The sequence below is a fragment of the Hibiscus syriacus genome, unplaced genomic scaffold (genome assembly GCF_006381635.1).
Source record: "Hibiscus syriacus cultivar Baekdansim isolate YM2019G1 unplaced genomic scaffold, ASM638163v2 tig00002317_pilon, whole genome shotgun sequence".
NCBI lineage: Eukaryota > Viridiplantae > Streptophyta > Magnoliopsida > Malvales > Malvaceae > Hibiscus > Hibiscus syriacus.
This window is the reverse complement of record NW_024061925.1, coordinates 4737-29343: the sequence shown is the minus strand read 5'-3', so window position 1 is coordinate 29343 and position 24607 is coordinate 4737. Positions and strand designations below refer to the sequence as shown.

At 35.0% G+C, this 24607-nt stretch overlaps 1 protein-coding gene and 1 pseudogene across 2 annotated transcripts; one reads left to right on the top strand and one right to left on the bottom strand.

The window, feature by feature from the left end:
* The first annotated feature begins 9843 nt into the window (after positions 1-9843).
* On the top strand, positions 9844-14746 carry LOC120144594 (probable protein phosphatase 2C 6). Of its 2 annotated transcripts, XM_039158633.1 has the most exons (5): positions 9844-10354; positions 13322-13609; positions 13747-13852; positions 13934-14292; positions 14639-14746. In XM_039158633.1, exons 1-4 carry the CDS (start codon positions 9878-9880, stop codon positions 14242-14244), a joined length of 1182 nt encoding a protein of 393 aa, XP_039014564.1. In that variant the 5' UTR covers positions 9844-9877; the 3' UTR covers positions 14245-14292; positions 14639-14746. The 2 variants fall into 2 exon arrangements, with proteins under 2 accessions (XP_039014564.1, XP_039014558.1); XM_039158627.1 differs by lacking the exon at positions 14639-14746 and having other exon boundaries at positions 13934-14368.
* LOC120144583 lies at positions 14568-19333 on the bottom strand (annotated as a pseudogene).
* Between the last annotated feature and the right edge of the window lie 5274 nt (positions 19334-24607).

Below are 24607 nucleotides of genomic sequence, written 5' to 3'. Positions count from 1 at the left end.
TCATTTTGACTCGATATGGTGATAGACTCTATAATCAATAATTGCATAGGATAGGCAAGTGTCCTTCTTTGAACCTTCCCTTGTGGCAATATATTTACTTTACTAGCTGACCAATAGACATGATGTCCTTCAATTGTTCTACCATTTGTGTAAATGATGATATACTTCACACAACTACTCCTCTAAAAAGAATTTTAGTTCTTATGGGTATGTTCTTAAAGCTATGAACATCGCCTGGTTCTATAAGAGTTTGAAAGAATTATGCCCAATAGTCTTCTTGAAGCAGCCCCACTTTACTCTAACATAAGTGACTTATGTTGTTCGACACACCAAAGCACACAATGGTCAATAAAAGCTTTGTTTATCCTATATCAATTTGATCACTATTTATATCATATGAATAGACTTGGGATAAGAAACCCTACAGTGATCGCACACGGTTTATGCAATTAGGTTGTCCCTTTGAACCTAAATCTTAGGATCTTCAGTCAATTAGGTAGGGTTTTCCTTCACATAACACCTTTAATTTTCCATGGGCTTTGGTCTTATTCCTTTAGATATTTTCTCAACTTGATCTCGATTTTAACCCTTCAGTTAGTGAATCATCAACGTTATCCTTTGATCTTATAAAATCAATAGAAATAACTCCATTTGAGATTAATTGTCTAATTGTATTATGTCAATGATGCATATATCTCAACTTACCATTATACATAAAGTTATGTGCTCTACCAATATATGAAAATTGTGGGCACAAACTTTGGTCATTCAATAATATCCTCTAAGAAATTCAAAAGTCATTTAACTTATTCTCTAGAAAGGTCTAGAGCTACAAACTCGGATTCTATTATGAATCTGATTATATCCATTTTCTTGAGGATTTCTATGACACCACTCCTCTTCCTAATGTGAATCATATTCACTTGTGTATTTGATATCTTAAACATCAGATATTCAACTGGTGTTGGAGTGTCCTTTTAAGGTAACATGATATTAGGATAATACAATCGATACTCTTAAACATATGAGATATCACAGTTCTCTCATAATTATTTTTCAAAGGGTTGTCATAATGACAATATCTTTTTTCAACATTTTATTGAACATATAGACTTATCTTTATTGATAATCTTCGATCATCTTCCTTAGTTTTGTAAGGGAATAAATTTTCAAAGAATGAGATATTCTTTAATTTCGTTATCATGTTCTTGTGAATTTCGATGTTCTTTGATTCATACACAAGATGTCGATATGTCTCTCTATAATCTACATAGCCAATATAATCTAAAGATTTGAGATTCTATTTCCTTCGATAATGAGATCATTATCTTTACAATACACCTCCACATTTTTAAGTAATTGTAGAAAAAATTTCTATATTTTCATAACTCATATGGTGTTTTGTCATTTTTTTTCGGAGAACTTTATTGAAAAGGTAATTAGCTAAAAAAACAGTTTCCCCTACATATTTTGTGATAACCCAACACTTCTTAGCATTGCGTTCATCATTTATTTTTTAAGAATTAATTCTTCTGCTTTGCTACTCCATTTAATTCATGAGAGTATGACGGTATCACTTCATGAATAATTTATTCACCACCATAATCACCTTTTGCCATCTTAATATTTTTATTAAGTTGATTTTCAACTTTTAGTTTACAAAGAATAAATTTCTTTATAGCTTCGTTTTTACTCTTTGGCAAATGCATAGCGATACTTTTGCTATCATCAATGAAGGTAATAAAATATTTATTTCTTCTTGTTTGTGAAAGTAGATCAAATAAACTCATTAAATCGGTAGGAATTAAATTTCCAAAATTAAATTTATTTTCAAGATATCACTGTAACACCCCCAACCCGTACCCGACCCAGATACGAGTTCGAGGTGTCACATTGACTGTTTAAAATGTTTACTTTGCCAAAATCTAATAAAATTCAGTTTAACATTCCAACAAAACCCAAATAATCTTTATTGTATAAAACATATGGTTTTACAAATTTGATCAAAGCGTAACCAATACTAATCTTTTATCTTACATGCCAACTACATTTCATATGACAAAATACATATAATTTAAATACATTTCTGATCTGAACTGTGGAAAAGAGAATCTGACCTGTCATGTTCCTCTTACCTTCTCTTCTCGTTTCTACAACCTACGTGTGAAACAATCACACGCTAAGTCTATGACTTAGTGAGGCATTAACGTATAAAAGTAACTCTAACTACTTAATCATGCATATTCATAGCATATCATACTATCACTCACAACAATATAACATCACATATAATCAATTGTACATGCCATTCATCATTTCCATTATTAACCTTATGTCACTATCAATATAATTATCATTTATATCTTGTAATCATATCCTTTTTATACCTAACGTTTTTAACCAACATGACTCATTTAACTACATAATAAACATATCATCATTTGGATTATATAATAAAATTTATTTCACCAAAAACATACATATCATATATTTATTATTATATCTTTGTTAGCCCATGTACATATGTTAGAACTATGGATATGTGAGTCTATTGAGGTTGTGCACTATGTTGTCACCACAGCTCGTATGGGTTTCCCACTAGGGGCATGTGAAATTTGTCCCGAATGACCGTTGTATATCCCTCGACTCTTGGCATGCCAACTATATCTCTAGATCTCATAACACATAACATGGGCAATATCTTTATATCATTTCACATATTCTTATCACATGGGCACATAGCTTCTTATCACATTTCATATGATCACATAGTTACGTAGTTCACTTCCATATAATTCACATGTCACATTTACCTTTTCTCATATTCCTGTCATTCATAATCACATATACATGTGCTCATATCTTTTCTCATTTAATCACATAGCTTATGTCACGTTTCATACAATTTCATATTCCTTTATCACTTGACCTGTTTCTTGTTTTTTATATCTTCTCATATACCTATAAAATACATATGTATCTATATATTCATTCACATTTACCATAACATATATTCACATATATCATATAACATATGCAATAACCAATAACACATATATATCATGGCAAACATATACTCATATTAATGCATATAAGTCATATCACACTATCAATTCTAATAATTATTCTACTCATGCAATCATATATTTCAACATGTAGGAAACATATTTATCGCAAGTCTAATTTCCCATCGAGTCATATTTAATATCCGTATGCACTCACCTTGGCCTCACTAAGTTCCAATCCCCTTTTATGATTCATTTCTTTCGATCGAATCTTAACCTGATAGTCATCCCGGAACTTGTTTGTGCTCGATATCTACATAATCATACATTGATACATATCAGTATCCAATTGATGTATTCTAACATATCATTTCTTAGATCAAAAGAAAAGTCTAATTTTTATTTCCCCTTGAAGTGCATCGGTACATTCTACAGTGCATCAATGCATTCCTTAGCATGTGCATCGATGCACTATTCATGTATCGGTACACAAATTACATTTGATGTTTTCATTTTAAGGGAGTGCATCGATGCACTCCTTATGCATCGATGCACTAATTGCATTCGATGTTTATTTATTTGAGAGTGCATCGATACAGATTGAAGATGCATCGATGCACACAACCCAGAAATTCTATTTTGAGCACGAAAATGTCTTACTTTGTCCTCAAATTCTACTTATTAACCCCTCCTTATACCTTAAAACTTATCTATACATATATAAACCTTCTTATAACACTATAACACTTTACCATCTCTCATAATTCACCAAAATTCTTAAATCAAAGAATTTCATCAAATTTTCCATGTGTTCTTAATTTAATTCTATCACTTCTAACTTCTTAATTAATCCTTTGACAAGTCAAATTTAACTTCAAATTCTATTTATCAACTATTTTCCAAAATTTCATTTAAAAACTTATAATCTTTAATCTCTCTTAACTCATTCATCTTATGGTTTTAAGACAAATTAAGCTTTCCTTAAGCTTAATTATCATCTCAAGAATTAAACCCAACTTCAAATTGAAAGGAAACAATCACTTGACATAATCTTACCTTACCAATAGAGCCACGGGAAGAAAGGAAGAAGAAAGCCAAGCATCTCCAGAGTCTTCTTATTTTTCTTCTCCTCTCCACGTGTCTACTTCTTTTATAAGGGAAAAATAAAAATCTTTCTTTGTCAAATGACCATTAAACCCCTTATTCCATTAGTTATTTACAGAACAATAAAATAAATCTTTAAAATCTTTCAAAATTAGACTTCAAATTTTCAAACCTTCCATTTTAGTCACTTGCTCTTGTTTTGGGATGTTACAATCACTTTACAAACATATCGAGATTTTCAAGAAATAAATTTAATGATTTCTTTATTTCTTTCAAAATAGAATCATACTTAATTCCCAAGAAAAAATTTAATCAAATAATTTATTTTCTTTTACAAATCATGAAAATAAATCAAACAATTTATTTTCTTTTACAATATAGGAAAATAAATTTAACGATTTATTTACTTTTACAAAATAGGAAAATAATCTAACAATTTGTTTCGATTTATTTTCTTTTACAAAATAGGAAAATAAATCCAACGATTTATTTAGTTTTGCATAATAGGATCCTTCAAGATTCCTAAGAAAATAAGTTAACTAATTTATTTATTTTTACAAAATAGAATCATTCAAGATTCTCAAGGAAATACATTCAACAATTTATTTTCCTTATGAAGTTAAAATCAATGCAAGATCTTAACGATGAAATAAATCCAATGATTTATTTCATTTATATTATGTTAACCGACGAGATTAGTAACACTAAAATCCAAAACATATATATCATAACAACTCGATTCTGTTAAACAAAAATAAAAAAAATTAATCCTTTAATCTTACCAACCTAATAATCAAAAGAAACTAATCCTTTGATTTTAATTTTCTCAATCTAATAATCGAAAGGAAATAATCATTTGATTTTAATTTTCGCATCCAATTAATAAAAAAGAACTAATCATTTGATTTTTAATTTTGACAACTCAATAATCAAAAGGAATTAATCATTTGATTTTATTTTTGGCAACACAATAATCAAAAGGAATTAATCATTTGATTTTATTTTTGACAACCCAATAATCAAAAGCCTTTACTAAATTTTAAATCCGTTTGTATCTATAAAATTTCTCAGAGATTTTTAGTACAATAATAAAATTATAGTGTTTTAAAAAACACAAACAATAGTTATGATAACATTTAATAATTATTATAAATACCAAATGTATTCTTTATTTATGTCATATTTAATATTCAATATTAAAAGACAAAAAGTTATATGATAATAATATCATAACAATAATATCATGATTGATGCTTACATGTACTTTTATGAACGAAATCTTACCATAATGATATTTCTCAAAATACTATCACTTTGATTCTTTAATTGCTCCATGTTTATAAGCAACAACAACATATCGAAGAAAATTCATAGACAAAGAATCACATTTATTCTTTATTGTAGAATCAATATTCTGAAAAATTAGTGACCAACGTTACTTTAACAACAATTTATATTTAAATAGATTTGTCCACTTTAACAAAACTATTAAAACAGCAGAATAAATCATGAAAGCGAATTTATTTGCTTTTCACGCTTTTCCCAAGATTTTAGAATCGTCTCGAATTTTTCATAAAGGTAAAAGATAGAATCTATCTTAAGATTGTTATAAGATAATAATCCGAGACGATAAAAAGAAAATCTTATTTTAAAAAAATTGATTCACACAAGTCGCTGTAAATACCATTTAATTACACGACATTATCTCGTTGTAAAGTTTGTGTACATTAATCAATAATAAAAAATGATTAATAATATGAAAAATTATTCTATTAAACAATTGAAAAAATGGTATAGAAAATAAAGTTTTTACGAAACAACCGATTGGAAACGGGTTGAGGCTTGCAACTATTCAGTTTCATTAAGATAGATTTTCGGTCACTCCTTGGTGGTCGAGATCTTTGGTTGTCTATCTCCCTGGATACAATAACAAGATAATCAATGTACAGTAGCACAACTGTCGAGATTATGAACTATTTCTCGCCTTCGTCTATCACAGGAAAAAAACTAGAGGAGAGAAAAACTTTTTGAATATTTTTTTGAGTTGTTTTAATTGTGTTTAAGCTAGTATGTTTACATTGTATTTAAAGAGATTTCACATTGTGAACAATTAGAAAACTTTGAACTAATGAAGCATTAATGAGAATCAAGAAGTTAAGCAATTTCCAAAATTAATGTTTTAATTAAAGAGACATGTTAATATTTATCCTTTTAATTCCATTGTTTTTGAAAATATATGCTCTATTTGAGGAAAATATCTCACATTTGGGTTAAAATATCCGCAAGCCCACAAAGAGTCCGACCAACGTTATCCACATTGTGCACGTCTGCACATGTACGAGCCAACAATTTGTTCCACATTTTTCTCAATAATGTTTGGATCAATTTCTCATTTAAAGCTCCAAAATCATCGATTTTTTTCGACAATTATAAAGTGATTAGGTATATTCTAAACAATGGTGTGATAGAAGACAGTAAAATAAGCTTGTCGATATTTTTGAGAGGTTAAAGAACACATCAAAGAATAATAATTGTAGTATCGACATGACACAAAAAATGAAATTGTATAACTTTTATCTTTACAAGAATAAGATGAAATAAAAAAAAGGAAAAATAAAGTAGATGACACATTGATTACATGTCAATAAATCAGTGACGAAACTCAACATTATATTTTGGGGGCCATCTAAAAAAATTGAGTAAACCAATAATATTGAAAATGCATATTATGTTTTTTTAAGTACGCTGGTTGAATTTAATCTTGATAATTAATTGATTATTCCCACATTAGCTTACGCAATCTAAGATCACATTCTATAAATGAAAGATTAATGTCTTTAACCTCAACAATCGGAGACTTAAGAGAAGATTGACTACAACTTTGATGTTCAAGCCTTGAAGTTTCCGAGGCATATTAAATTCTATATAATCAATTTTTTTCTAAAAAAGAATCTAATCTTTTTTGTTTCCTCATGATTTCATACATGTAATATATAATTAGAAAAATCTATCTCGTTAATTTTATAATAAATTTGTATAAAATATAAATTTAATTAATAAATTTAGAAAAGTATATTTATAATTATATAATCAAGATTTTTAGATACATTTTAAAATATTTTCATATGTATGTATATGTGTCTAATTTTTTTAGAGATGAAAATTCATGAACTCACATAATAAATATAAATATTTAAAATAAAATCATAAATATAAATTGAATTAAATAATACTATTTAAAAAAAATTATCTTCAACTAAAATAAAATACTTAATAACTTGGTTAAAGTCATAAACTTAAAGAAGATGGACAGCCAAAAAAACCGCAATAATATTTTTTAAATTAAAAATGAAAAAGAATAGATTTTCATTCATTTAAAAATAATAAACTAATAGTAAAAAAGTTTTAAATGTTAACTCTTTTAAATAATATTTAGATAGTTTTTAAATTTAATAATTTATTATACATATTTTTTAAGGAAACTAAATTTAAAAATTTAATATTATATATATTATATGTATATAAATATATAATTTATATTTTAATACTTTAGGGGTTATAGCCCCTACTAATCTAAACGTAGTTCCGTCATCGCAATAAAAATACTTTACATCAATATATGTGGTTATTATTCATCATTTTATTTATGATTTAATATGTTGGAGCTAAAGTAAGAGTAAATTAAAAATTTAATAAATAAATTAAAAAAGTAATGACCAAAATTGAAGTAAAATAAAATTGAGCGATGAAAATTGTAGTTTACGCCAAATGAAATTCACAATTAAATCATTTATGCTCTATTTAAAAGCTAGCGCATGTGACGTGGCCCTTTCACAACAGCTACCTATGATTATTCAGCAAAATTGAAAACTCCGCTTTTCAACCTATAATTTTTATAGACTCTACTGTCATAGAGTCTAATTCCACCAAATAGGTAGGCCCCGGTATCTGTTCCTAACCGCCACGTAGTTCGTTTTTAAAAGAATGGTTGGGTCCCACGTGACGATGAACCTTAGATAGGGATGGGACAAGGGTCGGATTTAGGTCGAATTTCGGTGGTTTCGAAAAATTTTATATTCTTAACCCGGTTTAATCTGACTCAAAAAATATATATTCTCTATCTGATTAACTCGATCCTATTTTTTTAGATAAAATTTAAACTTGACTTGACATGAAATAATAATAAAATATTAATTTATTCAATAAAAATTATAATTTAATTAAAAATAATATATATAAGGATATTATTATAATTATTTTTAAATATATAAAATAAAATTATATTTTTTAAGTCAAATCAAATTAAACATTTTTCATCTTAAACTCAAATTTAACCAGACCAAACATCACATTTAAAAATGCAACCAGACTATGCCCATCCCTTTTTTGGTCCTTAGATTCCTAGACATGCTTACAAACTGGAATCCAATGCAAGAAAACAGTTAACGGCACTTTGTACCCGATCACCGAACGCCCAATCAAACTGATAGAAACTGCCATGTCAGCAACCAAAACATTTGGGTTTTCGACGCGTCATTGAATGACATGCTGGTGCAGGGAGTTTCTAGTGAGTAGCCCCGTAGTGCGTATAGTAGCTCTTGTGTCCCCACCGATTAATGGTTTGTTCGTGGAGGTGGCCCGCAATACCAGCGCGGCACCGTCAAAGAACGCCACGTAGCCACTAAACAAAAAAGCTTCTGAGTACGACTCAATAATCTTCGGGTAAATAACACATTTAATACCTAAACTATCAGTTTTGATACGTTTTAGTATATAATCTTTTACTTTTTTAAAATCATACCTAAAGTTTAGTTGTAGTTTCATTTTAGTAATCGCTATTAAATACTTTAGTTTTTGTTTCATTTTAATACCCTGTTCAAAATTTAACGTTATATTTTGAAAAAAATTGAAAGTTTAGGTACTAAAAAGGACCAAAACTGATAGTTTACATATTAATTGTGTTTAGTTTTTAAGGACAGAGTACTAAAATGAAATAAAAACTAAACGTTAGATATGATTTAAGAAAATAAAAATTTAAGTACTAAAATATATAGAAACTGATAATTTATATATTAAATACGTGATTTTACCCATGATTTATTACTGGTTGTATTTTGGTTGTGGTCCATCTACTATGCTTAAATTCAGGGTTAGATCCATATATTTAGTTAGATACATTACAATTGTTCTATTTTAATAATATTATTAGTTAGTTATAATTGTTAATATCATTAACTATTCCGGTTGAAGCTCTGACATGTTAACGAAATCTTGATAAAATTTATGAAAATTATAAATCTCGTATCAATGACGAAACTAGCAAAGAAGTGAGAGAAATCTCCTTTGAATTTTTTTTGGGTCAAAGTAGCATTTTGTTTGTTAACATATTCATTCAAAAACAAATAAACACCTATATTTTTTGAGGAGCTAGTAGCTTTTTCTATTTTATCTGTATCTATATTTGTTTCATGTCAAACTAGTTGAAAATTCATTAATCATATCACACCATGATCTTAATAACTTAAACTAATTTTTTATTATAAAAATAAAAAATAAAATTATATCCTATTAAAATGTAAGGATCAAATCTAAAGCTTTTGTAAACTATAGGGATCAAAAGAATGTAGCTTTTGCATTCGTTGAGGATGCGTGTGACATCAACTTAATTTCTCTAACACGTGTCGCATTTCTCTTCAGTATCCCCCCACCCCTTTTATATCTCCTCCCGAATTCTATTTTACTCCATCTTATATCTTCCTCCCTGTCACATGGAACCTCCACCGGAAGAGCAAGAGGAACAGCGAGTCCTCCGAGTCATCTCACTCTCCGAACCGGACCTGACTTCAACCAGCTCAGGCGTATCCTCGATTCTCAGCTGGGAGGATTCCAGGAGCACGACGAGCTCGGGCGATATCTCCTGCACGAGCGGGAGTTCCGGTGAGATTTTAACAGCGGAGGCTGCGATTCCCAGGTTGCTCGACCCTGCGCCTTCTTTTGACGAGCTTGATGTGGCGGTAACGGCGAGGGAGAAGTGCGTTGGGAGGAACAACAAGGGAGTGAGATGGGGGTTCACTTCTGTGATCGGGAGACGGAGAGAGATGGAAGACGCCATCTCCGTTATACCGGCGTTCATGTCCCGCAAGTGCGATCACGTCGGAGGATGTACGGCTCCCGGTTCGAAAACCGCTTCCGAAATCTCCCCAATACACTTTTTCGGCGTCTACGATGGCCACGGTGGTTCACAGGTAATGAATTCTTCACTCATTTAAGAATTTCAGTTCAATTTTGCTCTGACTCCTGAGAAAAAAAATAAGTGGTTGAAGTACGATTAATTTAGTTGGATCCAGTCCATAAAGAGAAAATGGAGGGCAGATGGCGCGACAGAGTCCCTCCACAGTGTGTTCTTCAGTGGTGAATCAAAATAATAATTGTATATAAGAATTTAATTAAAATATATTAAATGCATAAATAAATAATTATAGGGAAAGGGTTAAATAGATTACCATTGATTGGACATAAAGAATTATTCTTTTTTCGTGCTTTGACACGTTTTCAATTACTAGTGGTGTAGCCTTTCGCATTCTTCCTGGACACGCGTCATTAAGAACCAACACAGAACGGCAGTTTTTGTTTTGGCCCAAACAAGTATAGCTTTTTGTTTTATTTTTAAGAAAATAACAATAATAAGTTGGCGTTTGGTTGGTTGATTGGCAAATATTTCCAATTTTTGGTAAATTTGTTTAATAGTAGTATTTTAGGATATATTATCGGAAATATGAATATCTCTTTTTCTTAATATTATTGGATTATCGGCGTTTTGAACTAAAATGTCTTTAATTTTTTTAAAAAATATATCTTTATTCTATTATTGAATAAAAAAATCAACGAATATTAAATTATAAATTTATCTTTAAATTATTTTAGATTTATAAAAAAATTCATAATTAGAATTTTATATAAAGTTTAGGTTAAAATAAAATTTTATATAAAGCTCAGGTTAAAATTAAATTTTATCATTTCATTAAATCTATTTATCTTTTTAATTTTATAAAACAATTATATAAATTTTATAAATTTAAATTTTTTAAAGAAATTATATAAATTAATTATAATAATATTATAGTAGAATTTTTTTTTTTTAAAAATAAATATATAATAAGGACAATGTGATAAAATATAAATTCTATTAATATTTTATTATTTTAATTAAACATACATTTATGTTAAACAAACTAAACACAAAATACAAAATTCTCAGTAATTTTATTTCTATCAATAATCTTATTCTCACTAATAATCTTATATTCTGTAAATCAAGCATGTTAAAAGCTTCGCTAAGTTCCTGGGAATCATTTGAAATTTAGTCAAGGTAATTAATATATTTAGTTCCCAAGTTATTATTGATTTAATTCGAAACTTTTTTATTTTATTATGTGGCTGCTGGGTTTTCGTCGATGATGTCTTCATTTGACTTTTACGATTTACGTGTATAAATTATCAAATTGATAGTAAAAATATATTGGACTCTATGTTAGAAAAATTTGGATAAAATTACCTATATATTATTTGTGTATAGTAAAACTTGAATATATGAGGTATCAATGTCTCATTAGCTTAAGCATATATTGATAATCCCATTGCTATTGTTATTATTATTTTTACGGTCCACCGAAACAATAGTAACAAGGTATTAAAAAAAATCCTCCCTTGGGTGCCCACCATAAGGAATCATGAGCATTTGGTTCACAAAATGTAAGATTACAGAATAAAAGATTACTAGAGAATCGGATTACTGGGACTATTGTATTTTGTGTTTGGTTGGTTTAGTATGAATGTAAGATTATCGTGTTTTGTTAAAAGAATAAAAGATTATTCGAATGTATATATTTTATCAAATTGTCTTTATTATATATATTTTTTAACAAATTGAATTTTACTATAACATTACTATAATTAATTTATATATTTTCTTTAAAAATTTTAAATTCATAAAATTTATATAATTTTTTATAAAATTGAAAAGATAAATAAGTTCAATGAAATTGTAAAATTTTATTTTAACTCCTGGATTTTATCTTAATTATAATTATTGATTTTTTTTATAAATTTAAAATAGTTTAAGGATAAATATGTAATTTAATCTTCATAGAATTTTTATTATTCAACGAAAGAAGAAGGATAATTTTAAAATTTTTTTAAAGGGAATTTTAGTCCAAAACGCCGGTAATCCAATAATACTTAAGGGAAGGGATTATCACATTTTCGGTAATATATTTTAAAAAATCTACTGTTGATAATAAAATATTATCAGAAATAAGATTACCGATCAATCAAACGAGAAATGAGAATTTTATTCCCCTAATAATGTTGTAATAATGTTGTATGCAGTAAACCCCGGGGAATAAGAAAAGTCAACGTAGGCGGGAACAATGGTGTGCCGTGATTGAAGTAGTAGCATGGGGACGATGACTGGTCGGTTCCATTAAAAGAGTAAGACCAGGAAAAAAGAGGGTTTGGGCGGTGGGTAGGTGAACCGCTTTTGGCCATCCATTGGTCACTTGGTTTTTTCCTCTTTTTACATTTGACAATAATACTTTTTTTTGGGGCTATATTTAATACTTTTTACATTTGACAATAATACTTTTTTTTTGGGCTATATTTAATACTATTGCCTTTATAGAGAAACTTGCTTTCCCTTGATTTTAACGAACCACAAACAAACTTCAGTTACTTATATAAATCAGCATCTGGTACTTAGATACTAAGATAATGACATACCAGCTTATCTTTTCTTTCTTGTCGGGACTTATTGTAATCAAAACACTATAATTTTCTCATGGAAATAGATTTCATGCTATTGTCATGGTTTCAACATCATCTTCAGACTTCTTAAATAAATTTGAATGATTTGTGGTCGTGTTTATTGTCTTCTCCAATTGAAGGAAGTGCTCATATTGTATAGTTTTGTTATTTCTTATATGGGCAGTTTAGTGTGTCTTAAATGAATGCATGATTAAGTTTGTTGGTCCACTTGTCTAATTTTCATAGCTCTACTTCCACCGGTCGAACATACATACAAGAATATAAAAGATGAATATTTTAGTTTGATTCTCTGGCATGACAAGGTACCTCTGCCGGTTTGCAGCTCAAGACAAGGATTTTTTATTTTGTCGCTCTTCATTCCCGATACTAACTTCAACAATGGTTGATAGGTGGCTAAATTTTGTGCTGAGAGGATGCATGGAGTGATAGCTGAGGAATGGGGCCGTGGAGTGGTTGACGATTCTGGGTGGCAGAGAAGATGGGAAGCGGCGTTTTCCACAAGCTTTGAGAGAGCTGACAATGAAGTCCACACAGCTGCAGTTGCACCGGAAATGGTGGGATCAACTGCTGTTGTTGCAGTTTTATCTGGTTGCCAGATTATTACATCCAATTGTGGTGATTCAAGGGCAGTGCTTTGCCGGGGAACTGATACCATTCCATTAACGGTCGATCAGAAGGTAACTATGAAAACTGTTTGTAATTGTTACAGTTACACAAATGATTAATTGCCATATTTTATGTTCTAGTTATAAGTTTTGTTTCTTAAAGAAGTTATAGGCGTTTATTTTTCACTCTTATTTTCTGCTTACTACAGCCTGATAGAGACGACGAGCTCATGAGAATTGAAAGAGAGGGAGGGAGAGTCATAAACTGGAATGGTGCTAGGGTATTTGGAGTTCTTGCAATGTCCAGAGCTATAGGTTTTCTCCTTCGTCTCTAGATTTATATGTCATTTGAATTTCCTGTTTAGCATTTGTCAAAGCTGCTTCAATCATGCTCAGGTGATCGGTATTTAAGGCCATGGATAATTCCAGTACCCGAGATTACCTTCATGACCAGATGCAGTGAGGATGAGTGTTTGATACTTGCCAGCGACGGATTGTGGGATGTGATGAGCAATGAAGAGGTAGGGGAGGTAGCTCGCTGCGTCCTAAGACGGTGGCGCAGGTATTTGACCGCAGATGGAGGTTCACCCGCTCAAGCTGTAGCCAATAATCTTACCGAGATAGCATTAGGACGCAACAGTTCTGATAATATATCAATCATCGTTGTTGATTTAAAACCAAAGAGGAAACGCCAGCCACGGCAGTGAACATTAAAGGAGGAGAATAACAATTCTTTCCTTTGTCAATTATACCACGTAAGCCAATTCCTTCTCTATCTACTAAAGTCGATCAATCCTCACTTTTAACAGGTTTGGTCAGGATATAAGACGTGTATATTATTTATTTTGTTTGAATTATCATTTAATTTTTCTTCAAAATTTCACCTTTTAACACTACTATTTATGCATGCTTGAGTTGTATTGAAACACCAGCTGAAAGTATTAGTCTATATCTATTACCAGTTACCCCATGTTTTGGCATCATTACAGCGAAATTTAGTACAATTTTATGCCCTTTATATATATAACCAAGCACATGCTAGCTAGTGGCGATGGCATTTCCAGCTTTTGAAAGAGCTAACAAGTACGAATATGCTTGAAGGTCTGCAAGCTTGGAAAATGATCCTTGCTGGTTCTTGAGCTGGGCATAGGTACCTCTCTCCACCACCTTTTCCATCAGCCACAAATGCGACTGAGTCGGATTTTTTTATCGTGTTGAGCTTATGTGCAATCACAACCATGGTCCTTCCCGTCATGGTCATGATTCGATCCAATGCTTCTAGTACTACTTGTTCAGATTGCACGTCAAGAGCGCTTGTCACCTCGTCTAATAAGAGTATAATTGGGTTCCGGATTATAGCTCTAGCAATGGCTATTCTTTGTTTCTGTCCTCCTGATAGTTGCACTCCTCTCTCTCTCCGCTTTCTGTTTCGTATCCTTCCTTCAATGCCCTACACATTATTGCAGCAATGTTGGCGTGAATTTGAGGTTACGAATGCCATTAACACGATGGTTAGAAAGTAAACAACTTACGAGATGAATTCATGAGCATTTGCAGCTCTGGCTGCTTCCACAACTTCGTTCTCGGATGCATCAAGCTTTCCAAACACAATGTTATCCCGGATGGTGCCTGAATACAACACTGGCTCTTGGCTGACCAATGCCATTTGCCTCCTGTACCATTGAATGTCTAGTCCTCTTATGTCTATACCATCTACTCTCACCGGCCCCATTTCAACATCGTAAAATCTTTGTATTAATCCAATCACGGTTGGTTTTCCACATCCGCTTTTCCGCCCGGTTTCACCTCCAAGCTAAATTTGAGCAACACGAGTGTATCCAGCCTGCTTGGATATGCAAAATCAACCTTCTTCAACTCTATCTTTCCACTTATGCTAGCTTTGTTCCATTGGTGTCATCTTCTCCCTAATGCTATAGTAAACGGATTAAGTAGAGCAAATTTTATTTTGTAATAATCAAAGATTAAGTTAAACAAATCTACGTACTTGAGACCATGGAACAATTGAGGATTGCCGATCAAGGATCTCAAGTACGGAGGCCACTGCAGTTGATCCCCTGGCTAGGTCGGAGGTCATGCTTCAGGCTTCAGCAATGACCTTTCCGGTGCTAAATAAGATAGAGAATGTCTTAAACACATCCCATGCAGATATCTCTCCCTTTTGAACCAAAGTACCTCCATACCAAAAATCTAAAGCCCATGACATAAAGGTTAAGCAAACAGCTGACCCCATACCAATTCCTGAAAGTCATGATTTTTTCGTAGCCTCTTTCCTCGGTTCCTCTTGCGCCTCGTCGAAAAGTTGAAGAACCTTACTGAGGCTCCCGAGCGAAGTTATGAACCAATGATTATAAATGGCTTCCACTGCTATCGAGTGCTTTGATTTTGTGCCTTGACGAAGTTGGTTGAAATGCTGGAAAGCAAAACTTTACGTGTGTAGAAACACATGATTGTAAGACGTTGGACTGCAATCATCACTACTGCTAATTTCCAAGCGACGATCAGTCCGATAATCATCGTGATGGTAACAGCAGAAGTGGTTTGAACTAACAACGAGAGTCTTAACCATCGATGCCTGATCGCTCAAACTCGAACATAAAGCTCCACTGGAGTGTTTTTCTTCATCGAACCAAGCAGGTTCGAAGGACAGTATTTTCTCTAGCATTCTACTTCGGATTCTCCTAGTTAACCGCTCACTCATGTAAGCAAAACTATACTGCTGAATAAGATTCAGGATGAAGGAAAGCAACGTGAGCAAAGAAAATATCAATGCATAAGTACGTATCCGAGCCTGCATTTCTTGGTGACTTGTTGCAAAAAATGCCGAAATCATGCTACCGACTGTTAAAGCGTAGACGGATTGAATGGCGCCGAAAGCTATAGCCGAGAGGCTCTCGGTCAAACCATGTTTCCATTCCGGGGAATTCAAAGAGAGAAGCCTAAGGAAGGAAGGAGGGGGATGAGATAACGGTTTAGGAGTTTCAATATTCATCAACGGCGTAGCGAAGAAAGCTGGACTTGGGCTCGATTTGGCAGTGCTTAGCCTTCCAGTACTCGCTCTTCTGGCAGACGGAAGGCGTGTTTCGAGATTGTGTTCATGGTCGTTGCAGCTTGGCGAGCCGTGCGTAGTGACCATTCTTCATGTTCATAAGGTCATCGTGGGATCCCATTTCAATGATGCAACCATTGTCAACAACAGCAATGAGGTCTGCATTTCGAATGGTGGAGAGCTTGCGGGGAACGACCTGCTCACCAAATTGGATTTCTTAATTAATTAGATGAAATACATTTAGAAGATTAAACTAGAACAATTGCATATTATTAGCACCGTTAGCAGGGACGGAGCTAGGATTGAACATTGGAGCAGTTACCAGAGTGGTTTTTCCCATGGAGGCCTGATCAAGTGCATTTTGTACGAGTGTTTCTGATTCAGAATCAAGGGCACCCGTCGCCTCATCAAGTAGTAGCATCACAGGGTTCTTGATAATGGCTCTAGCAGTGGCTATACGCTGCTTTTTTCCTCCTGATAACAGTGCTCCCCTTTCCCCAATCTGTTCATATACTTCTTAATATTCGAATTCGCAAATAATATATTCGTATAACGAATCGATAATCGAGATATATTCATATGTTCACACATAATTCATGTATAATAAACTTAAATTAGAATAAATCGAACACAATAATTCGAACCTTTGTTTCATAACCTTGAGGAAGCTGTCTAATGAAGTTATGAGCATTAGCAGCCATGGCGGCAGCCATTACTTCATCAATGGTAGCATCTAGCTTCCCGGAAATTATATTTTCTTTTATGGAAGTCCAGAACAATGCATGTTCTTGGCTAACCAGCCCCATCTTATCTCTTATCCATTTCAATTGTAGCCTTCTTATATCGACGCCATCGATTTTCACCGCCCCGTTGTTCACATCGTAAAATCGTTGCACCAATGCGATGGCGGTGGATTTGCCGCTCCTGCTTGCACCGACGAGGGCCACAGTTTTGCCCGCTTCGACTTTGAGGTTGAAGTGTTTGAGAACGACGGAATCGGGGTGTGAAGGGCACACGAATTCAATGTCGTCGAACTCTCTCGCCTCGGATTGTGGGTAGCGCGATGCCTTTGGTGTCTTCGGTTAGGATCTGGGGTGTACGGTCGACACTATCGAAGATGCTGGCTGCGGCGACGGTGGCTTCCGTGATGTGCTTTAGGTCAGCTAGTGCTACTCCAAGTGCCCCACGTACATTTCTTCCACCAAGTAACTCTAGTCAACCTCAACTTTAATATTCATATGGATAAAAAAAAATTAGCTGACCCTATTTTCACGTGTAATGGGGTAAGGGGAGGTAGGATAGTAGACCGCCTCAATGCCAGGTTGAGAGTAGATTTCGTGAGAGACCTCCGGCATTCAGAATTATGAATTGCCCACCGTGAGACTCGATCTCACAACCACAAGATTAATAGCCTTGTGCTCTACTAATATATTTCGAAACTAAATTCATTGGAATATAATTTTACACTTACAGTCCTCCCAAAATAAAGCAGAGACCAGCAGTATAAACCCTTCCACCACTCTCTCCTTTGTACATCACCAGATGACTTCCATACCAAGCAACAAAAGCCCATATCGCAAAAGAAATCCCTGTGCTCCCCACCGCCAACCCTTTGGCTATCCCTTGCTTCAACCCCAGCTTCACCGCCCGGTCCATTATCGCCGAGTACCTCTCCACGATCCTCCTCTCCGCCGTGAATGAATACACCGTCTTAATCGAGCTCAGAGCCTGCTCCACCGCGGCTTTCGCCTTCCCATATTCATCGGAAACTTTCTTCGAGATATACAAACGATACTTCCCGTAAAGTATACCAGGGATTATCAGCAAAAGATTAGTCGGGAAAACAACCAAAGCCAACCTCCATGAAAGATATGCCGAGAATGCCAGCCCCGAGATGAAGGCCGTCGTGTTCATCACAAACAATGGAAACTGTGAAAAAAAACGACAACAAAAAGTTAATCATATTGCGGCAGAATTCAAGCGGTGTATGAGAACCGGCGGCAAGGCAAAACCTTCTCGCTAAGGACTTCTTGAATGAGAGATGTGTCTTTGGAAACGCTGATGATGACCTCCGATGTGGTTGCTTCCTGTGAATCGAAGAACCCCACTTCTTGTCTAAGTATTGCTTCTAAATACTTGTAACGGATCTTCAGCACTTGCCGCTAGCTGGTTTTGCTCCAACGGTACCCTTCTGCAAGCAATCAGTGGTTTTCAAATTTTAGGGTATTATTATCATTCTAGGGTTTCATAAAAAGGAACTGTCTCCTAGTCCTAGTTTTGCCCTCAGAAAGCTAAACAAAATTACCCATGAAAGCCACCACCGTTCCTGCTAATCCCAAGTGTGTAAAGTATAAGATGCACTGTTTATAAAGTCAAAAAAACCAAACATGAGAACACAAGAAGCAGCAGCAGCCGAATAAAATAACACAACAGGATCTGGTTCAACTGGTTCAAGTGCTGACCTTTTCGACTTCTCCCATGAAGTTGTTGCTGTTTTTCTGTGAACTTCCATAGCCCAAGCTTTCATTATGCGGCTGACGAAGAGTATTAACCAGTTGGTCGACATTCCATCGCCGATTGCTCCAATGGTACCCATTATCATTAGCAGAACATCAACCCAATCAGCATATCCGAAAATTATGAATATATTATGCCTTGTTTCCTTCTCCCTGGGGAACCCGTTCTTCTCTGGTGAACCCATTTTTTTCATCCCTAATTCTGATCGGAAACTTCAGCTTCAAAGAAGCTTTTAAGATGTATCCCTAAGCAGAAAGGGAAGAAAAGCAAAAACAAACATAAAGAAAGTGTTGGTAGCACTTGTTTTGCCCTACCAACTATGGATGCATTTGTGTATCTATTTATATAATATATACAGAAATAATGTCTGCTGATTTTCCATGATGTTATATTTCCCTTGTACACACACACACACACTCATGCAAGTTCAAGAAAAGATGACTATGGCCGCCCTTTATTTCATTTTGTTTAATTATTTCCATTTAATGTTTTTTAGAAGGTTTGATTAATCAAGTATATGTTTTTTTCACAGCTTTAGACCCAATAATCCAATATGATTTGGCACTTTGCATAAATAACATTATAATAATAATTGCAAACATGAACGACATGCACCATACCAACACTGATTAATTAAAATAATTAAGCTCGTCATTCAAATGGGTTAAAGGAATTGATAAAAAGAAGAAAAGCTCCTTTTTCTTTTCTATGAAAAATTGAGGGGGTTCCTTCTTTATCTAAAGTAAAGCTGGTTTCTCATTCTAAAAAGAAGAAAGCATAAAGCATTGTCCTTTCTAAATATCAGATTGCAGTCAGTTGTTGCAATGATCATATAAATGCTGGCATAGTATCACATTATAGGTTCTAGTTGTAGTTCGATTCTGATTCCGTCCCAATGATTTTTAAGTCAAATTATAATAAGTCATTGTTTAATATGCAAAATAGAAAGAAAAGATACAGAATCTCCACCATATCTGATGATTGCAAAGCATATCAGACAACATCTGAAAGCTCTACAGCTCTTCTTTGTCTACGTCCACCTAACTTTACACCATCAATGTATACTTCTTTAAATTCATTTTCAGATACGTGAAATCTCGAGCAGATATGAGATCGTCCTTCCACTTATGATTAGCTTTCTATAGACATGGAAATATAGGAGCACATTCATGTATGTGTAGATGATGTTGAGAGATCATGTGTAAAGAGTGCACATAATCAATGTGCTCTCGAGTGTATGTGAGCAAAACCTCAGACTGTTAGTCTGTTAGTCAGTTAGGCATGCTGTTATGCATTAGGCGTGCAGTTATGCAGACGGTTTTCTTACTCTTGTAGCTATAAATGCAGCCTTGCTCAGCTGTGTAAATGGTGAATAATATACTGCAAATTTACATCTTATGTTGAGTTTCTAATATGGTATCTTTCGCCAAACATTCTGGGCTTCTTCTCTGCTGTGCTCTCTGACGCCAATTACTAAAGTGTAGCTTCCTGCTTGATTCGCCATGTTTACAAATAAGAAAGTGAATGTTGTTTTGGACGAAACCAATTTTCTTCTCTGGAAGCAGCAGGTTCTCTTCACGGTTCGTACTCATCGGCTCGAACGTCTCCTTAATGGTACGATGACTGTGCCACCTGAATTTGTTGTTGATGAGAATGGGATATCTAGTGTCAATGAAGCGTTTGAAGACTTCATGGCACAAGACAGTGCTCTTGCCTCGTGGCTCTTATCCACGATCAGCGCTCCGCTTCTACCTCAGTTTGTAGGAGCTGATTCCGCAGCGGCTGTTTGGCGTACTGTGGTGCAGTTTTTTGCCAACCGCTCGACAACAACAGTCATGAATTTACACTACAAGCTGCAGTCGTTGAGGAAAGGTGATGACTCCATGCGTGTATATCTCACACGCATCAAGGAGATTTGTGATGCTCTCGAGTCATGTGGCAGCCCGGTGTCGCAAGTTGAGCACGTTGTGAGTGTCTTAAAAGGCTTGCCAAGAGAATATCAATCTTTTATGGCGGTAATTACCACGAGTCCAGATTTGCTTACTCTGGATCGGATCTATTCCATGCTTATTGATGCCGAGACTCAATTAGCTGGATTTGATTCTCATGCTGAGAATTTCCCGATGAGTGCCAACGTTGTGCAAGGTCAAACTCATGTCACTAATACTGCTTCGGATAATACTCATGGCTACAAACCACAGCAGTTTGTCTCAATGCGTGGAGGACGGTCTGGTGGTAGAGGTCGAGCCCGCCTGCAGTGTCAATTATGTGGCAAGAATGGTCACTCGGTTGACAGATGCTGGTATCGGTTTGATCGTGATTTTGTTGGTGTCCTAGCGAATAATGCTCAGTCGAAAGCTAAGGATGAATCCAGCAGTGTCAACTATGTGAGCCTTGACAATGTTAGTTGTGCATGTTGTGCCAATAAACATTGTGCTACTTCGGTGCAAGCTGGTGGTGCTCCCCAGGCTAATGTTGCTGCGTCTCATCGTGCTCAGTGGGTGGCTGATTCGGGGGCTACATCACGTGACTCCGGATGCATCCAACATAGCTCATATCACTGATCTTGATGGTCCAGGTAACTATTGGTTGGAAATGGAGTTTCCCTTAGTGTAAATACGGTTGGTAAATCCTTATTACATTCAGCGTCATCCTCACGAGCTTTGTTGCTCACAGAATTATTACATGTGCCTCAAATTACTAAACATCTCCTTTCGGTGTCAAAGCTTGCTAGGGATAATCACGTGTTCTTTGAGTTTCATGGGGTGAATGCTGCATTCGTGATGAGGCATCAGGCGAAGTTATACTACGAGGGAATCAGCAAGGTGGTCTTTATACATTTGCGTTGGATAATAATAGTTTGAGTACTTGTAATAAACCAAAGGTGTTTTCGGTGGATGTCTCTTGTAATGCACTTGATCTGTGGCATAGGAGGTTAGGACACCCAGCTCTTCCTGTTTTAAAGACTGTTTGTAAGTCAATTTCCGTTGATATTTCGAATAATGCAAATCAAACGTGTGTTGCTTGTTGTTTGGGTAAAAGTCACAAGTTACCCTTTACTGAGTCCGATACTATATATGATGTTCCATTCCAGCTTGTTTTCTCTGATCTCTGGGGCCCTGCACCAGAGCTCTCGGCTGGAAATAGATATTACATTTCGTTTGTAGATGCGTGTACAAGATACACATGGGTTTATTTTTTGAAGGACAAGTCACAGGCACTTGTAGCTTTTCAAATGTTCCAAAGGATGGTTAAGACACAATTCTCTCTACCTATAAAAGCTGTGCAAAGCGACTGGGGAGGGGAGTACAGAAACTGAGCGAATGAATTAAACCAAGAAGAAGTTTTACATAGGGTCACGTGTCCTCACACGTCTGAGCAAAATGGGGTAGTAGAACGTAAGCATCGACACTTAGTAGAGATGGCGCTTGTGTTATTAGCTCAAGCCTCCCTTCCAGTACATTTTTGGTCATATGCAGTAGCTACTGCAGCTCATCTTGTGAACAGATTGCCCACCAAAGTGCTCAGCAACGTGTCACCATTTGAGAAGCTATTCGATAGGAAACCAGACTATAAATTGCTACGTGTGTTCGGTTGTAGGTGTTTCCCACACTTACGAGCGTTTCAACCGCATAAGTTGATGCCACGATCCAGAGAATGCACGTTCTTGGGTTATAGCACTCAATATCGAGGCTTTCAGTGCATTGACCCCAATGGTCGAGTGTTTATTAGCAGGCATGTTAAATTTGACGAGTTTGTTTTCCCTTTTGTAGAAAAAAAAAATTACTACATGCTGTCATACTCAGTCTTCATCGAGATCAGCAGCTCTTGAGATTATTGCTAAGCATCACAAGCCATGTCTTCAAGAAAAACTGCCACAGTATGCATTTGCTAGTGACACTTCGCATGTAGATGCTGTGTTGAGTGAAGATAATCACGACTCCTTGGTGGCGGGGGCCGATCTGCCCGATAGTGATAATGTTCTCTTGATGCCTGCTGAAGGTTCCTTCTCAAGTGCTGATTCAAGTAGTAGTGCTGAGAACAATGTCGATGTGCAGCCTGTCAATGAAGCCTCAGTTGAGTCTTCGGTTGATGTTGTTCCTGTTACCAACAATCATCCCATGCTTACACGCAGTAAGTGTGGTATATTCAAACCGAAAGTGTTTGTTAGTGAGGTCGGTGGGACAATTCCTACGGATGTCCATCAGGCTATGCAGTCGAGCAACTGGGCAGCTGCTGTGCAAGATGAACTAGCAGCCTTGCAACGAAATGGTACGTGGTCGTTGGTGACACTGCCAGCTGGACGAACAACTGTTGGGTGCAAGTGGTTGTTCAAGTTAAAACAGAATCCGGATGGCACTGTCAATCGTTACAAGGCACGCCTTGTTGCAAAGGGTTTTACACAAATTCCAGGTCAAGATTTTAAAGAGACCTTCAGTCCAGTAGTCAAGTTCCCAACGCTGAATGTTGTGTTGTCCCTTGCTGTCACAAACAGATGGCCTCTAAGGCATGTAGATGTGAACAATGCCTTCTTAAATGGTGATTTGAGTGAGGACGTCTTCATGCAACAGCCACCTGGATTTGAACGAACTGCTGCAGATGGCACTAAGCTTGTGTGCAAACTTCATAAGGCCCTTTATGGGTTACGCCAAGCACCAAGAATTGGCATTCTAAGTTGAAGGACAGTTTGTTGCAAATGGGATTTTGGCCATCGAAAGCTGATGTTTCATTGTTCATCACTCGTGCTCATGGTGTATCAACATTTGTGCTCGTTTATGTCGATGACATCCTTGTTACTGGTGAGACTGTGAGGAAGTTGAACGAGTGGTACAAATGCTTCGTGACAATTTTTCCTTAAAAGACCTTGGAGACCTAAAGTACTTTCTAGGTATTGAAGTTCAGAGATGTGCTGGTTCTCTAATGCTCAGTCAAAAAAATTTGTTTTAGAGTTGCTGGAGAAAACGAATATGTTAAAGGCCACACCAACTGCCACACCTATGACTGCCAATAACAAACTCTGCAGTGGTGAAGGTGAATTATTAGAGAATGCGAGAGAATTTCGAAGTATAGTAGGATCATTGTTGTATGTTTGTCATACGAGGCCGGATGTAACCTACAGTGTGAGCAAGATAGCTCAATTCATGCATGCACCACGAGAGTGTCATATGTTGGCTGCAAAACGCATATTGCGTTATCTAGCTGGAACGGTTGAGTTTGGACTTGTGTTTTCACCGTCCAAGGAAGCAATGCATGTAAAGGCTTTTGCAGATGCTGACTGGGGTGGATGTGTTGATGATCGACGATCCATGACAGGTTATTGTGTCTTCATTGGCAGCAACATGGTGTCGTGGGCTGCTAAGAAGCAAAAAGTGGTTTCTAGATCAACCATGGAAGCTGAATATCGAAGCTTAGCTGATGCAGCAGCAGAGGTTACATGGGTGGAAGCACTCCTAACTGGTTTAGAAGTAAAACGACAAGAATGCCCC

Excerpts from the sequence above, each read along its gene's own strand:
- LOC120144594 (XM_039158633.1), top strand. The coding sequence starts at position 9,878 with ATGGAACCTCCACCGGAAGAGCAAGAGGAACAGCGAGTCCTCCGAGTC. Across the intron at positions 10,355-13,321 it reads ATGGCCACGGTGGTTCACAG|GTGGCTAAATTTTGTGCTGA; the intron begins GTAATGAATTCT and ends AATGGTTGATAG. Across the intron at positions 13,610-13,746 it reads CATTAACGGTCGATCAGAAG|CCTGATAGAGACGACGAGCT; the intron begins GTAACTATGAAA and ends TGCTTACTACAG.